Below are 17711 nucleotides of genomic sequence, written 5' to 3'. Positions count from 1 at the left end.
CTGGTGGAGGGTGCCCCTGGAAGCAGGGGGGTGGGGGTGCAGGGGGACATGAGTGGGGGCCTGGTGGAGGGTGCCCCACAGTGCTGGGGGGTGGGGGTGCAGGGGGACATGAGTGGGGGCCTAGTGGAGGGTGCCCCTGATGGGTGGGGGTGCTGGGGGACATGAGTGGGGGTGCTGGGGGACATGAGTGGGGGCCTGGTGGAGGGTGCCCTGGATGCTGGGGGGTAGGGGTGCTGGGAGACATGAGTGTGGGCCTTGTGGAGGGTGCCCCTGGATGCAGGGGATGGGGGTGCTGGGAGACATGAGTGGGGGCCTGGTGGAGGGTGCCCCTGGATGCTGGGGGGTGGGGGTGCAGGGGGACATGAGTGGGGGCCTGGTGGAGGGTGCCCCTGGATGCTGGGGTGCAGGGGGTGCAGGGGGACATGAGTGGGGGCCTGGTGGAGGGTGCCCCTGGATGCTGGGGGGTGGGGGTGCTGGGAGACATGAGTGTGGGTCTGGTGGAGGGTGCCCCTGGATGCAGGGGGGTGGAGGTGCTGGGAGACATGAATGGGGGCCTGGTGGAGGGTGCACCTGGATGCTGGGGGGTGGGGGTGCAGGGAGGCATGAGTTGGACATGAGTGGGGGCCTGGTGGAGAGTGTCCCTGGCTGGTGGGGGGTGGTGGTATGAAGAGACATGAGTTGGACATGAGTGGGGGCCTGATGGAGGGTGCCCCACAGTGCTGGGGGGTGGGGGTGCAGGGGGACATGAGTTGGACATGAGTGGGGCCTGGTGGAGGGTGCCCCACAGTGCAGGGGAGTGGGGGTGCTGGGAGACATGAGCGGGGGCCTGTGGAGGGTGCCCCTGGATGCTGGGGGGTGGGACTGCAGGGGGACATGAGTGGGGGCCTGGTGGAGGGTGCCCCTGGATGCAAGGGGTGGGGGTGCTGGGAGACCTGAGTGGGGGCCTGGTGGAGGGTGCCCCTGACTGGTGGGGGGTGGGGATGCAGGGAGACATGAGTGGGGGCCTGGTGGAGGGTGCCCCTGACTGGTAGGGGGTGGGGATGTAGGGAGACATGAGTGGGGGCCTGGTGGAGGGTGCCCCTGGATGCAGGTGGGTGGGGGTGAAGGGAGACATCAGTGGGGCCTGGTGGAGGGTGCCCCACAGTGCTGGGGTGTGGGGGTGCATGGGGACATGAGTGGGGGCCTGGTGGAGTTTGCCCCTGACTGGTGTGGGTGGGGGTGCTGGGAGACATGCGTTGGTGGGCAGGAGTGCAAGGTGACATGTGGGTTGGCTGGGGGGCATGGCCATGGTGGATGGGCTGCCTGCGGGACATGTGCAGGGGTGCAGGGTAGTCCCCTGTGGTGTGGACTGCCTGCAGGGGCCGTGGAGGGTGTAGAGGGAACAGCTGGGAGGTCCCACACGGCCAATTCACGTGTGGGACTGTCCGGCACCCCCGAAATACACGTAGACTGCTGGATTTGCGTGTGGAATTTGCCGCGCACCCAGAGTACTTGTACCCTGCTGAAATTGCTTGTGGAACTTCACGCGCACACCGAAATACACGTACCCTGCTAATTCGCATGTGAAACTTCCCCTGCACACCGAAATACACGTACCCTGCTAATTCACGTGTGAAACTTCTCGCGCACCCCGAAATACACGGACCCAGGGCAATCGTGTGTGGAACTTCCCGCGAACCCCGTAATACACGTACCCTGCTAATTCGCGTGGGAAACTTCACACGCACCCCGGAATACATGTGCCCAGGCCAATCGCGTGTGGGACTTCCTGCAAACCCCGTAATACACGCACATGCTATTTTTCACACAGCGGGTGTCCGTGTTTGTCGGTACCCCTTCTCACCTCATTTGACCTAGAGGGCCACTGTATGGACCATTCATCATAGCTGTATATGGGTTCTTTTTGTTAGCGCACATTTTGGCGCACATTTATTTCAGGCGCAGGGACGCTACCGCCTGCTTTCTTGTGGCGTACTTGTTTGGCCCTGTGCTGGTTTGCCCTATTCGATTCCATGAATAAGGGTTGTAGGCGAGCGTTTGGGCGTTCCGCGCACTTGCCTCCTGTACTTCCCCCGTGACACCCATATTTTCACGCGTTGTTCCCCATTCCGAGTGTTACTCCCCGTGTTCCGCCTACTTTTGTGATGTTTGCTGCGCTATGTGCGATTTTGCAGTGGCAGTGGCGCATGCCGTTGGATGACCTGTGCGCCGGCGTGCGCCGCGCACTTTTTCAGCGCACATCAAATGTTTTTCTCGCGCACGGACTTCCATGAATCGATGTGCGCTGGTTTCCCTGTGATTTTCGCAGTTGCACTGCGAATTTTTTCGCACTTTTACTGCGATTCGCACGTTTTGGCACCTCTGCGCGGGAATTTTCGGCGCACATTAATTCCATGAATCGACCAGTGTGTCACGTGCGTCGAGCGCAATTACGGAGGCACTATAAGGGTAGCAAGTCGGAATCTTAGCTTTAAGATGACAGTTAAAACTCGCTCCCAGCACACACGGTTCCGGAGATACGGACGATTTTGTGAAGGTAGTTTTTCAGAAATTAAATCACAGTTTCAGAATGACAGATGACAGTTTTCAGTTTTAAAGATGACAGAATGACACGATTCTAGGAGGCAGTTCTAATAGGTTAAAATAGTTTGGATTAGATTATTTTAAACTAAGAGATTGGGTTTTGCACAGTTCTGGCGGTACTCACACTATATTTTCGACAGGAATGCGACTTTGCCATGGATCGGGTCAGGATTGGACTGCGGTTTCCTCGCCACGGACAGTCTCTGCCTGGTTCTGCTCACTGGATAATTCTACCTTCTGGGTCAGCTCTGCTAGCGGCACTGCACAGCAGTCTGGATCTCTGGTTCTGACAAAAGTTCTCGGCACTGCACGGCGGTCTGGTCTCTGGTTGTGACAAAAGTTCTTGGCAAAAATTAAAACAGCTCACCCGGCTGCTGAAGGAGGCCTGCTGAAAAAGGATTCAGCTTGTGGATTCAGGCCTCTCTGCTACAAATTCTGGAGTTAATTTCTGCTCTCTGGAGATTGATGGATTTGAAGTCTGGATCTCTGGATGTGAAGTCTGAAGTCAAAATGCTCCGCAGAAAGTGAAAAAGAAAGTCCTAGCTGGCTTCCAGTGGCTCTTTTTATGTGTTTAGAAAGTGGGTGAGTCGGCTAATTCTGCATGCCCAACCCAATAAGGGTTCTGATAGGTTGAAGAATTTTCTGTGCTCTCACTGGAGAACAGAGTTGTGTGTCAGAGTGATTCATGAGGTGTCATCTTTATGGCATACAGAAAGCACACTCCCCTTTGCTCTCACCTTAAAAAATCATTTTCATAACTAAACACCTTTCCCAGATACACAAGTGGTTGACATTACATACACACATCATATATCACATAAGGTAGTCTCTCTTCCAACTCTGATGCTTCTAAGAGCTTGGATTAAGAAATGGCAACTTATTTTCGTTTTTAGTGGGTTTTGCAACATTGGTTTTTCATCAAAAATTACACAAATGTACACCCCCCTTCTACACATATTCCAGTACTTTACTAGGTCTCTAGCATAAACCCTGTGTCTGTAATATCAATAAATAGCCGGGTTTGGTCCTAGAACATGGTACAGGGTTGAATCAAGTCTTGAATTGTGGGTACATTTCTTAGATTAAGGTTCTCCAAGTTGCACATTTTTGTGAGCTTAATACAATATTTTAGAAGCATTTAACTTAAACATATATTTGCTGCAATATGATTCCACAAAAGTGTCTGAGTCCACCCCCAGAAACTTGGGAGTACCACATGTCTCTCTTCTTCCAGGCAGGGCTCTGTTTACAGTCCACACTGAAAATCAACATACCCCATTCAATTGCAAGAGTCTACTGTGTCGGCTGAGGTCAGCAGGCCAGGGGGCCGCTCTGCATTTGGTTAGCATGTACCTGTGATTTCCTGGGCTGTTGTGTGGGTCTCTGAGGTGAGAAGGTTTCCCAGCCTCTTGGCCTATTAATGCAATCAGATTGTCTCTGGGAACAGCAGGTGGTGAAGAGTTTTAATAACTAGCGGGCCTTTGAAGTTTCCAGCTGTCTCAGGAGGCTGATTAGCTTCTGAAGTAGCAGTTCTCCTGTCAGAGTTTAGACCGCTAGTGCCGGTTTGTGGACAAAGCTGGTACTGCACCCATTTTTGGGATCTGTCTTGAATTAATGCATTTCAATAGAGTGGTCTTTTGCTTGATAGTATAGGATACTTGCTTAACATTGTTTTGATGGCATCCTTACAGTAGAGTGGTGATGTGGAACCCCCCACAAGAAGGTTGTATCTTTAGAGTGGTCTTGTGCCCATGATTTGAGCAACTTTTTGACATCAATAAAAACGGATTTTGAACAGAACTATCTTTCTTTGCACTGGTGGGTGGCAGATTAGGAGACCATTTTGGTGTGCGCAAACTGCGCGGTTCTCCTGGATTCTGGCGTGAATGTGGGCGGCGAGAGCTCATCCCCACATCTACCCAGTCTATTGATTTAGTTTGTTCTGGGATAGAATAATGCGCGGCGACAGCTCATCCCCACATCTACCCCGTCTATTGATTCAACATGGGTCAAAACCTTTGACAGTCTGCAAAACCTCTGATCTGCTTGGGTATGTCAGTGTATGTGCTGTTGGGAGCAAGCATTCTCTCTCTCCTACAAATGCAGACTAGTGTGGCCTTGGCTGAAGATGTGCATGGTTTCTGCCAGTGTAGGGTCTCCGGGGTGAGTAGCACGGGTATCAGGTGTAAGAAGACTCTGACGTGTCTCCCCAAGCTACCTTTGCCAAAGCTAGTATCACTGGGACAGTGATATACCAGCCACTGAACCTTCATTTAAGCACTAAGGAAGGGTGGTCAGACACAAAGCACAAGTTGGATACTTTCTTCAGTGTCTGATAAAATGTTGCGTATGTCATCACAAAGCTCTAGTCTGGGTGCCTCTTCAGATTGCACCCTATGCAGCTCCCACTAGGCAGCCCTGACAGGCTAGCTTCCCTGGGCTGAAGAGACCCCTCCAGGCCTAGGGACACAGTCTGATTTCTGACACTGTCACAGTACGTTGACACAGGCAAGTATAATGGGGTTTATACTTACCAGTGCAAAAAGGGTAGTAGAGCATCTGGTGCTATATATTATTGTGTGCATTATACAAAAGGCCCATTGGGGAACTTTCCAATCTTTATCCCAGGTGGGCGAAGGAAAAAGAAGGGTAAACGAACTGAGCCGAAGTCACCACAGCCAAAATTAAAAAAATCAAAAAATAGGAAAGGGACGTAGAAGAATACCAGAACGGTTTTGCGTACCATATCAACTCCCCAATCATTGTACCAGCCCCGTAAGTGTCTCGTAAGGCACAACACAGGACACTCTGTTCAATCGCATTGTGGATAGAGTGACTCCTGTTGTTGACCCTAACAAAGCTGGGAACTGGGTGGAGCGGACGGACCTGGTGGTCTTTACCGGGTCTTACCATGACAATACCACAGCAAATGCTCACCTGCCTTTCCCTTTGCCTTATGAAAGACCTACAGCCAGCTTGAGAGACTCAGAAGCCGCGACAACGTCTCCCGTTCAGTTTGTGAATGATTGGCAGCCCTCGGAAGCTGGGTCCACTGCTAGAAACCTAGGAACCATGGGTTTGCCATTGTTTATAACGATGGAGGAAAGGAGAAAACAGCTAATGCAGAGAGATGTGCTTGAAACAGCGATTGCTTCTAGGACCGAGGCCCTAAAAACTGAAAAGGTCATGCTCCAGTCTGTCTAACCTCATTTTTCTTCAAATGACCAAAAAGCTCTTCAACATCCCCCTCTACTGACAATAAAACGTTCAACAGATTGACTGGGGTTAGACATATTGTTGACCATTTAGTAGATAACGTGGACTCTAAAAATGGCACAGATTGGAGTGGGTGGCGGCCTCATTGAATGCTTGTAAACATTGGCTGCTAACACCTTTGATTGGGCTCACATCTAGCACACTTTAACCTCATGGAACTCTAGAGTATCTACAAACATACTCACTGTGTCTGATTTTGTGATTTTTGGAGCAGATATATTATGTATTGAGGCATCATGGCTTTTATAAACCCCAATCATAGACGGAAATTAGTGTTTCCTCAACCTGGCTTATAAGGGGGAAAGAAGCAGGCCTGCATCAGGGTTGCTTTTTGCATGACATCACCATAGCGGTAGCTACCTGTGCACATCCTAATTCTTTTGTACAGGCAGTGGAGTTGTCGTGCGAGAGAAGGTTATAGCTTTAGATGAAGTATACGCTGATTGTGAATCTTTATTGGAACCCAAGGGTAATCACACAAATTGAATTGTTTTATTTTATTGAGGAAATAACTTATGCATGGCAAATTAAGATAAAAAATAACTTAATCATTATTTGTGGAAATTTGCACTTGATCTGTGTCCCACAAATTGGGCAATTCACCTCTGGCAAAAACAACATAGCCCTCAAGGCGTGTGGTATTGAGTGGATGGAATTGATGGAGGCATGGGTGGTGCATATTGTAAACGGCAGGGTTTTTAGGGATACTCCGGCTAATTTCACGTGGCACAGAGAAGACTCAAAGAGTATTATCAACTGTTATTTTGTATCAACAGATGTTCAGCAAGATGTATCCTCTATGTCGGTAGGAATGACAACCCAGTGTAAGCACAACCCACTCTTGCTGAAATGGTGCATAAAAAAAAAATCAGGCACTGATTGTGTACCTTTTCCAGTAAAATTAGAGGTTAACTGTGGGAAGAACAGGGTAGCCTGGAACGGTGTCAATTTGCAACAGTTCTATCGTGTTCTGAAAGAACTATATCTGCCCGGAGAACCTGAAGCTATCCTGACTAATATATCCTCTTATGGCCCATCAACATCCAAGAAACAGACCTGTGCATATACATAATTATGACCCTGAGGTCCAACAAAAAAAGACGAAGTTTAGGAGACACGCCCAAGTAGTGGACTGAAGGGTGAGGAGAAAAAGTCGGTAAAATGTGATAATAAGCAATGGTTGAGGAATCATCGACATGTAATGTTGATGAAAGATGCTTGTAAAATGCTATCGCTAATCACATCACAGGACTTTTTGGCGGTTGATTATTAATACCACTAATCCATCCTGCCATGCCCAAATTAATCCATCCCATTGGAGAACAGGGGTAGATTGACCACTTTAGTGCGGTTTACAAAAAGGTGGCTTGGGTGGAGCAAGGACACCAGGAAGTACCATCGGAACTCTGGTGCTTGAACTATTCGGCAGAAGAGATCTCTGAAATACTTGTTCATATTAAAAACTCATGAGCGTCTGGCCCTAATGGTCTCTGAAATGCAGTACTGAAGTTGGATCCAACTTTATGGGCCCGCATTTTGGGGACTATCTTTAGCACAGTTTTAGCTTCTCTCCAACTGACAAAATCCTGGTCCGAATCAATTCTGATTCCCATCCACAAGAAAGGGCCATGCTCTACGCCATGTAACTATAGGCCAATTGGTTTATTGGATAACCCCTACAAGATTTTTTCTTCCCAGATTTTGTGGGATTTGTCCTCATGGACGAGTGCGGGTAGACTGTACCTGTTTGAGACTGGTATCCGGAAGGGGACTGACACTCATGCCAGTGCGTTTTTGCTTGGTCTGCTGAAAAGGGAGTCATAGTGAGGTCAAAACCTGTCTATATAGCATTTATTGACTTCACCATGGCTTTCAACATCATAGACAGACAACACTGTTGAAACAGCTACTTGCATGGGCTGCCCGGATCTCTTCTTAGGCTTATAGTGGCTCGGCACTCAAATACATCAGTGAAAGTCTGCCTAAATGGCCAGGATAAAATTATCTAGTACAATTGTTACCGGCCGCGGCCTTAAGCAAGGATGCGTTTTGGCTCCCCTACTTTCAGTTTGTTTATCTCAGATATTAATGAAGTGTATGAGAAGGTCTGTTGTTTTGCTCCCCATTTAGTTGCCTCCTGATTACATTACAATCTGCATGCAAACAGCCTAGCGCTGTTCGACTTTACACCAGTCGGAATGCAGCACAAACTGGATGGTTTAGATATGTATGCACTTAAGAACAGTTTGACAGTAAACACCCAAAAATCAAAAGGTTCTTATGATGAGGCCGGGGATGAAGCGAAAATATAAGAGCGTCAATTGGTCACTGGGACGAGACATTTTGTAGCCTATGCCAAACCTTTTGTATCTCGGAATTCGCTTACTCAAGCTTGGATGCAAAATCAGGATGCAGAGTCATTATCGCTCTAAAATGATAGTACAAGCTGCATAGGCAGTGGTTTTGAACCGCAGATTTGGTCTGTACTCTTTGAGGGCTGAGAATCTGGGGCTCCCAATTCAATTAAATTGTAATGTGTTGGAGGGTATATTCTGGCGCAAGGTATTGAAATTGCCTAATGGAGTACCGCCAGCGGTTATCCGTTATGCTTTGGGCCCATCCTCGCTGCAATTTTACATGGTATGGAAACATCTTTTGCTATGAAATAGGATATCGTGTGCTCAGGAGGGCTCGATTTGGTGGGAAATGTCCAATGCAGAGGAAGTATTGGGTTTCCTTGAATGAATTGGTTAAGCAATGTGAAAAATTGTTTGAGGACCTAAACATATCTAAAGATCTGGTTCGGCAATGCTCTCTGAAAGCAAATAAGAAACTGAGAGACATGGATTGTGTTCAAACAATTGAAAGGGTGAGAACTTACCATTTGTATATAGGCTTGCTAATTAATGTAAAACCTTTTGGAGTCTGTCCCGCCTATCTGAATAAGTCCCAGAATTTCACATGGTGTGCGTAGGTGGTTGTGGCTAAGGCTGAACTTACTACTAACTCGATGCCAGAAACAGGACACCTATAGACCAATGAACTTGTAAATTCTGCACTGGGTCTGGTTGTTTGGAATCGCTGTGTCATATCTTGTTACACTGCCAGGCTCTGAATATCTGGCGTTATTAATACTTTGGTGACTTACTTCATCACTATGAACTGTTGTCAAGTGAAGTGGCGTGGCAGTTTATTATGGTATCGTATGCAAATAATCGCAGTGCATTTTTTAAAGGAGGTTTTAATCTTGTAAAGGTTACTCTTGAAAATGATGAACAGAAGATTGATTTTTTAATATGATTTGTAATGTGATGTATGATGTATTAATAAGGATGTTGCGATGCTGTGGTATATTTTAACTTTGTAATTTTGTAATTGATTGTTATCAATTGTTATTATCTTCTATGTTTGTATTTGTTAAAGGTTATGTTTAACTCTATAACAATACAAATAAAGAAATATTGCCTTCAGTAATCCAATTGTTTATTTATCGTCTAAGCAGTGTGCCTCCAGCATTTTACAAGTGGTGTAGAGTGCTGTCAGTAGTTCCGTGGGCGATGCCCCTGTGTAACGCAGTAGCTCTTTTAGTAGTGCCTCAATTGTTATGATGTCCTCTGGCTGAGCTTGTTTTTTCTCCCTTTCTCTCTTATCCTCTTTGCCTCCATCAGTTTTTTAGTCCAATGCTATGTCTCTGTCATTGTTAGGAAATATTTCACTTATGTGCAATTTTCTCTCCATTTATGGACCGCCCAAACCTTTTGCTTTTGTTTGGGTATCCTAACCTGACTTTTTCCAGTTGAGCCTAGCCTTCAGCTGAACTCCCCTGGGCGTTCGCTCCCTTGTTATGGGGAATCTGACACATCCTTCAGACTGTCATTACTGGGAAACTATGTTTCCCTTAGTCTTGACTATGTTGCCGTTTCATGGTACTTTTTAACTGTGCACAATGTACCTTCCAGTTACGTGCGCTGGGGTCCCTTGTACGAGTGTGCCTGGTATGAATTGGTGGCAGCATTTACTTTTCATAATGCTTTACTTGGTATCTAGTCATTCCATCAAATGCATTTTCATCTAACACTATACCATTGAATTATATGCAATGAAAAGCCTTAGCATCGAAGCACCCTTTCGTTGAATTTAATTTGATGGTATAATCGAAATTGGGGTTAGGGTTAAGGGTGTGAGTTAGGGGTTAGAGTTAGATTAATAGTTACGGCTAGGGTTAGATTGAGGGTTAGATTAGGGTTAGGGTTGGGGCTAGGGTTAGATTAAGGGTTACATTAGGGTTATGGTTGGGGCTAGGGTTAGGGTTAGGGTTGGGGCTAGGGTTATATTAAGGGTTGGGTTAGGGTTGGGGTTGGGGGGTGGGCATGGGTGTTAGAAGGTCTGGGGGGAACCCCCCCAATATACAAAAAAACATTAAAACGTTACAAGGAGATGGCCAGTGATGAAATTTCAGCACTGGACAGCTCAATGTAACGTTTTAACGTTACAAAAAATGCATTGCAATGCTACCTTTTACATGTAAAAGTGCATTTCCATTGAAACCAGTCCATTTATATTTCCAATGGACTGGTTTAGATGGAAAGGCACATTTACATGTAAAAGATAGCCTGTTGATGCTTTGGGAAAGGATGCTTTTGTTTCGATGGTGTGGCATTTCGATGCATTTTTTACGATGAAATGACTAGGAATCCTTTACTTCTTTTTACTGAGTTAAACTGCGTTTACTGCGTTTGGCTCAAGACTGTGGCCAGCTCCGAAAATGGCAGAGCAATAAAGTCTTTTGTTCTGTCCACTTGTCCCTTGCCTTCACCCAGGTCGAGTAACCCAGGTTTTCCTTATTTGGGCATGCAGGTTCCCACGAAAACCGATCCCTTTCGCAGGCTTCTGCCTTTTAAGCATGTATGCTCAGGAAGTAGGCTTGGACTGCCTTGTCCAACCCATACTACTGGTGCCATGATGTCTGCGTGCCTGAATTACTGAGAGCACTGTGGACCGTGATTGGTCCACGTCTGGGATGTCTGCAAGAGAGCAGATCTTCTATTGGAAGTCCTCGATTTTGGCGCAAAGCTAATCTTGGATAAGAGAAGGGGCTCTGCACCCATTCCAGGTCGATCACCTGTGTTTTCACCGAACTACAGAAGGAGCCAAGTCTCCTAAATGAAGAAACAGACTTGTGAAACCGCCGGAGATGCTTTGGAAGGTTTTGGCACCCATTTTCCATATGCTGTTCCGAAGGACCCCCGCTTTCTTCTTCGAACAAGAAGGCTGCCAAGGTGCTTTGCCCCTTTGGAGTCGTGGGAGCAATTAATCTCGGCACCCCCTACTTATCCACTGAGCGAGTCCGTTTGGAAGTGTTCCTGGGCCATCCAGTGAACTGTCCAGCTCTACCTCAGGGTAACCTGCAGCCCTGTCGCTGTCTCGAGTGCAGGCCCGAGACCTGGGACATTGCTTGCTTGAGATCCTTTGCACTCCAGCCAAATTTCACAGGCCTATCTCCTCTGGATCCCAAATTAGGAGAGTGTGTAATTCTGCCCACATAAACAATTCCTGCATCACTACCTGGTGGTGACGGTCACTATAGGTCCCTGCTATTCTGCTCTGCAGTGGCCTGAAGCCAGCTGCACCCGAATCTTCTTTATACCTCCTTGGGAAGCTGAGAAAAGGCAACTGTCCCGTCATGGACAATCATTCTCCACTGCAGCCGCTGAGAGCCAGAGCGCTGCAACCCTGCAGGACTCGAACCTACTAGTGACCTCAACTAAACTAGCAAAGTTTGGTCCGGACTGTGTTCAGGGTCACTGAGTACTTGCATCACTTACCAGTGGTGCACTGGCACAACCGATCATTTTTACGCATGAGTATCCCTTAAAGAAATTCAAACTTGTCTGGGTTAGCCTGCACTCCCCAGCTATTCTCGCCATTTGAACACTGCTTTGCCGCCAAGGCCAGGGCCTACCCGAATAGGTGGAACCAATTCTTAATTGCCTCAAGCCACTTCCTGACTTGCTACAGCCCCTCCCAGAAGACCTGCTTTTTGTCTCTCCTGCGTGATTGTGTTTTTACCCTCTTCTTAGGGTTGAACTCGAAAGTTAGGGAACAAACTCAAAAGAATTGCCTAATGCCATATTTGTGTTAAGTTAACCCTCTCTTTACAGGTTGTGGTTGTATCTAATCACTGAATTGCATTAGGAAACGTAATGTATATATATTGTATAGTTTAAGGATTTGTGTGATAACTGGTTTTCTCACTATTAAAATTACTTGTGTCTATGTGGTTCGGCCGACAATATATGTATATATATTTTTCATATACACATGTCTAAGAGTAATTTGTGGTTTGTTGCTGTGTGTGCTCATTTTGGGCTTCCGATCAGGTTCCCCTGTTTCACTAAACCAAGGGTGGCCATCTACACTTCTGCCCACCAGGTCAGAGTTTTGAAATCTATCTTAATAGTCACGACTAGCGATCTCCTGCAGTTTATCCCATCTGTATAGCACCCCTCCTTATATTTGTCTATATCTGTGATCCGTGCATGACTGGCTCAAATAAACTAGGTCTATTTGCTACTGTAAGTGTTATTGGAGCCATTTGGTTGCATGGCCATGGTCTCCCGTACTCCTCACTATGTTTCATCTTGATAGGTAGTTTGTGGTATGCCCAGTCTTTGCTACCCAGGTGTGTATGCCGGTAGACATTAAATTCACTTTTTTGTTAACAACTCCTCCTGACAGTCCCTCAGTTGTTGTTGAATGTCCTCACACTCCTGTGCCTTTAATAGTACAGCCAAGGTTATTTGCATACATTGAGTATTTGCCATCTGTTTCGTGTATGCGCTCTCATCCCTGACATCACACAATAATCTGTTTTGTTGTTCCAAGCCATACTTTTCTTTCTTAGCTATTTGGTACATCCTCCACAAGCAGATTGTGGACAGGTGTACCTTGACCTTTTCATTGGACCGCTTGATATTAGTGTGTAATAGTTCCTCTATCAAGTCCACGACAATCTTTGGGGGACTGTCCATATGGTACAATCTTCACTTTTCTTTCTTTGTCTTCAAATAATCTTCTAACACTGCCTTGGCTTCCTCTTCCCACCGAGTCAATGGACAGGCATCTGCGATTTTGAACTGTCCCTTTGTTCGACCCTAGCACGTGATGTATAACAGGCATTCGACCATACAATTTCAATAGGTGCCACCACAGCATCAAACCCACACTTTCCTAGTGTTCTGACTGTACCACATACACTTTTTAGTGCTCTGACCCGACCGTGGCTCTGTTGCCCATTCATCCCTACATCTTGGAAGGTACTCTGAGGAGCTGACCCTAATGGGAACTACTTCTTTCCCATCCCAGATTCCTAAAGAGTCTGGTGTCTCATTTGACTGCCGCTAATGCAGAGCACGTGTATCAGGTATAGTGAAAAGTTGTTTTCACTTAGCTTCACATTCGTTTGAGTACCAGACGAGAAAGGGGAGCTCCTGGGTTTCGGCTCCAAAAGATACCCGTTCGTCCTGCTCCCCACCACTCAGTCGTGCACTCAGACACCGACACAGGAGATGAGAAGTAGAAGAATAAGTGTATAATGCAAGCAGTAGCCAACACCATGGAGGACTTCTCAGCCCCCCCAGCGCGGTGTGCATCCTTATGTAGAAGTGGAGATGCTATCCCAGTCTCCACCAATCATAGTGTGTATATCTATACACGCACATATTCTGGCGAGCAAAGACCTTTGGCCACCTGACAGGTGCTGCTTCAGCCATGAGGCTCTTTTTGTCCCAGACTGTCTGGGTAATATGCCATTAGTGACATACGCTTTGCACTTCTCCGATAGTGAAGGCCAGCCAAGCCAAGGCACACATTCCACAGCGGGTTTAACCCGGCATGCAGGTCTGTTTGTGTACCGTACCTTGGAGAAGAGATAACAATATTAGTCTGGGTAACACACCTTGCCTCCTCTCTCCTAACTAACCAAAAACACACAGCAACCCTCTTTCAGATCTGCCAGAGTGCTCGTAGACCATGCAAATGACAGCAGTGTGTGGTAGTAACCTAACAGCTGAAGATAACATATAAAGGCCTTAAAAGAACTCGGGAGTGGGAGAATATACTGCCTCCTTGTGTCCTAGTGGAGCAGCACCAGGCACATGGAATACAAAAAAAAGAAAGGGAAAGTGATCAACGGTGGGACTCAGGAGGGGCAGAGACATTTTAAAAAGTGGGATCGGAGCTAGGGGTGACCAAGCGTGGGAGGAGTTGAATGGGGTGAACTCAGCCATTGCACCATATGATAAACTGCCAACAAGGACATTTAACTCACAGAAGGTTTACCCTAATCCACAGGTGTGGCTGCAGGGTGTTTGGGTGTCATTCTACGACATTCAGATTTCCATTTTTGTCTAATTGAGTATTTCTTTTATATACCAGAAGCCTAGGGTTGAAACATCGAAACTATCTACACTAAACTGAAGAAAGCATGATCTACTCTTTGGTACTTTGCACTAGAAAATCCACACCCTCTGAGAGATCAGCCCAACTCCTCCTTTAGATTGTATGGTAGAGATTACTTGTCCCATTCTTAACCTTGTCCTAGTAGGAATATGTCATTTTCGTTTCCTTGACTTGGTTTTAATGACTTCTTGCCCCACCTTAGTATGGACAAGAAGACGTATTATACATTGGTGTTACCACTGATCTACACCCATTGTACATTGTTTGCTTACCTCACAAGAAAGTGTTCTCTAACCCACACATAGCTCAAGGCAGATAATACCTGAGTTTCTCAAAATAAGACTTAATTCCTTTAACTTGAGGGGCTTTGATAGCAAATTTTATCTGATTCAGGACATATCCTGGGATGTGGTTCAAGAGTCTTGTGCTAATGGTCATCCTACTGCATACACATCTGTGACGGTGTTTGGTGAGAGAAAAAATAAAAATAACTGCTTTTGGTTCCTCTCCAGGTATAGAAATGTGAGTACCTATTCTCCTAAACAAGAAAGGAATCTGAAGAGCTTCTTGCAGCAACCTTCCATACTAAAGAAATCAATACTGGAGTTCAAAGGTGAATAGAAAATAAAAAGGCCAATGATGCATATCATTAATGAATGACATGTTTTAACATTTTTGTAAGAAACAGACTAGTTTTAAACAAAAGGTAATAACAGACTCTACACTTGTTATGTTGCAGCTACCTGCATCCATCTTTGTTTCTTTCTGTCTGTGTGTCTGGATGTATCTGTGTTCACCTTTCTGTATGTCCTCTATGTGTCTCAGTTTGTTTTCTGTTATTACAGTTGCTCAATTTCACGCAGTCCTTCTGTCCATTATGTCTGTTTTAGCCCTGTATTATTGCCCCCAAAATCATACTTGTGGTAGCGGATAACCCTCTTAATGAAGATTCATCCTAACTGTGTGAATGGGGTGGGTTTTGGGTGCTGACGAATCCCAGATAAATAGCTGGTGGTCTGCCACGTCTCACACAGTGACTCGATGTCCAATCAGGAGGGACGGATTTTGTGACTAATAAGTGGTATATTTGTCTGGTTTGTCTAGCCATTTACATTGAGTTTGTTCAACCAATCAAATTCCACAAGTCCTGTGTAAGACGTTCGGCCTCCTATATAAGGCCCAGAACACTTCCTGTCCCTTTCTGGCGTTTTCTAGGCTCTGAGGGAAGACTTAACAAAAGGCAAGGACAGGCTTGGAATATGTTGGGGGGCAGGGGTTAGAAGGTTTGGAACAGTGTTTTTAGGAGTTTTATCTATTTGTGATTGTAGTTTGTTGCTGTTTAGTGTGTTTTTGCAGTCATTTGTGTGCCCCTTTTTCTTGCTGTTTGCTCAGTGTATGATAGTGTTTTGTTAGTTTCCCCCTTTCCTCTTGTGCATGCCATGTCTGTGTCCCCTTATACAATTTAAAAAAGCACATGTTCTACGCCTATTTGTTTACACAATTCTCTCTGTTTGTCCTGTACTGTTTTTATAGTATTGTAGCAGTTGTATTGCCTTATTGTAGCATTGCAGTAGGGACATCTTTTAGTTTTAGTTGTAGTTTTAAGAGTAGGATTCTTTGTTTGACCTTGTTTGTTTCCTTGATGATTCACTTGGGGTTCTGCTATGGCTCTCTATGGTTCTCTCTGGGCTACACAGTCTTGAGTTCTTGGGTTGTGGACAGAGACTAAACCCTTAGGCCCTTTAAGACGAGGTAGCATTCAATGGGATGGATGGGGATGCAGAAGTTACTCAAACATCAATGATAAAACCGACTCAGGTCTTAGGTGCAAATATTTAGCTATTTTATTAACAATTATCTAAAAAAGGGAGTACAGCGGACATCAACGGACTGTTACGCTCACCTGGTATCTACAGGGATGCCACCCAGCTGCCGGAACCCTGGTGCCCTTCTCAGTCGCTACCGGGTATTATCAGCAGGGAGTTCTTTCTGGAAAACAGGTGGGCAATGTTCAACTGGGGAAATAACCACCCAACACCCGGTATGCCCGCAGCGCCTCCACCTTTCGCCTTTCCTCACCTTGTTTTGTGCTTTGGCGAGCTCTCCGTCCTGCCTTCTTGGCAGGGGCGCGTTGTCCTCTGTGGGCGATTGCAATCAAGTTACTTCACTGATGCTGCCCCTTTGAGTCTCTCAGGTAGGTCTAATTACTGTTATTCTGTAAGCCTTTCTTTGAAGTAATGATGTCTTTTCTCTCCCAGTAGGTGCGCGAGAGTCCGCTGTGAGCCGTTGGCTGGATTTGGGCTCACCGGCAAGTGATGGTGTTTCGGGAGCGCCTCGATTGCGGTAAGTGGGCGCTATACATAGCACTATAGTGCCGTGCTTTTGCTAACCTGTTATCTTTTACTCTGGTTGGCCGCTGCGTTCACCGAAGCAAGAGGCTCCTAAGTGGTGCTGGTCAATGGGCGACTTGAGAGGTAATTTGCCGGCTCTGATGTAAATGTCTGTCTCTTTTCTCTCTTTTTGCAGGTTCGAAGATCCAAGAAGCTTGCTGTTCCTTGGGTGCTGATTGCAGTCTGCGGTGGAATCTCAGGTAAGCTGCTGAAAATAACGATGTCCCTTTGTTTTGCAGGTACAGACTTTTCGAGGTTCGAAGATGCTGCAGAACACGATGAGCGTCACGTTGCTGGAATGCAAAGTAACGCGAAGCGTATACTGGAGTTCGGGTGTGGTGTATATAGCCTGCAGGCATCCCAGGTATCACTGGGCCTGCCACACCCAAAATGCTAGACTGCATGGTTCAGTTTAGGAACTGAGCCATGTGGAGGCATCCATGTTGTTGCGCAATGCCCTTATGGGCCCCGATTACTGCTCTAGCATATGAGCCTGGCGCCAAAATTGCCAGGACTGACTCCAAGAGAGTCTGGGGGCAAATGCCCTTGAGGGCCTGATGGGGGAAGAAGTAGCCCACCTGGCCTGGCTATCCAGGCTTAGGGCAGGGATAGTGACACGGACGTCTCGCAGCATAATCTCAGTGATTTACAAAAAAACACACTTTTATAGTAAAAACTTGACATCATTGACGTCATACTACGTGGAAAAAAAAAAAAACCTAAACAGGGTTATGGTAGGATAATGGGAAACATCTAGGTATACTCTCTATGGGGTATGGGATTGTGATTGGGTCTCGTGGACCACTAAGCCCACCCCTAGTGCAAGTCATCATCAGTGTCACAAAATACACCATGTTTCATCGGGTCTTAAACTATATGGCTCTTTGATACATAGCCCTCTATAATTGGTTGGCACGCTTGTACCTTTCTGGAATACTCCACTCGCTAGCAGCCCGCAAGCTGGTACCCAAGATGCTGGCGGGTTGGACTTGACTATACCTC

At 46.5% G+C, this 17711-nt stretch overlaps 1 protein-coding gene across 2 annotated transcripts in view; it reads left to right on the top strand.

The window, feature by feature from the left end:
* LOC138447634 (E3 ubiquitin-protein ligase TRIM39-like) overlaps positions 1-17711 on the top strand; it is a 218124-nt gene that overhangs the window by 130488 nt on the left and 69925 nt on the right. For both annotated transcript variants that reach the window (XM_069603838.1, XM_069603837.1), the window contains exon 3: positions 14832-14932. In XM_069603838.1, the coding sequence (XP_069459939.1) occupies positions 14832-14932 (101 nt within the window). The remainder of the gene's footprint in view (positions 1-14831; positions 14933-17711) is intronic.

This window comes from Ambystoma mexicanum, chromosome 3q (assembly GCF_040938575.1).
Source record: "Ambystoma mexicanum isolate Mex_15411 chromosome 3q, UKY_AmexF1_1, whole genome shotgun sequence".
Classification (NCBI taxonomy): domain Eukaryota; kingdom Metazoa; phylum Chordata; class Amphibia; order Caudata; family Ambystomatidae; genus Ambystoma; species Ambystoma mexicanum.
This window is presented reverse-complemented; position numbering and strand designations above follow the sequence as displayed.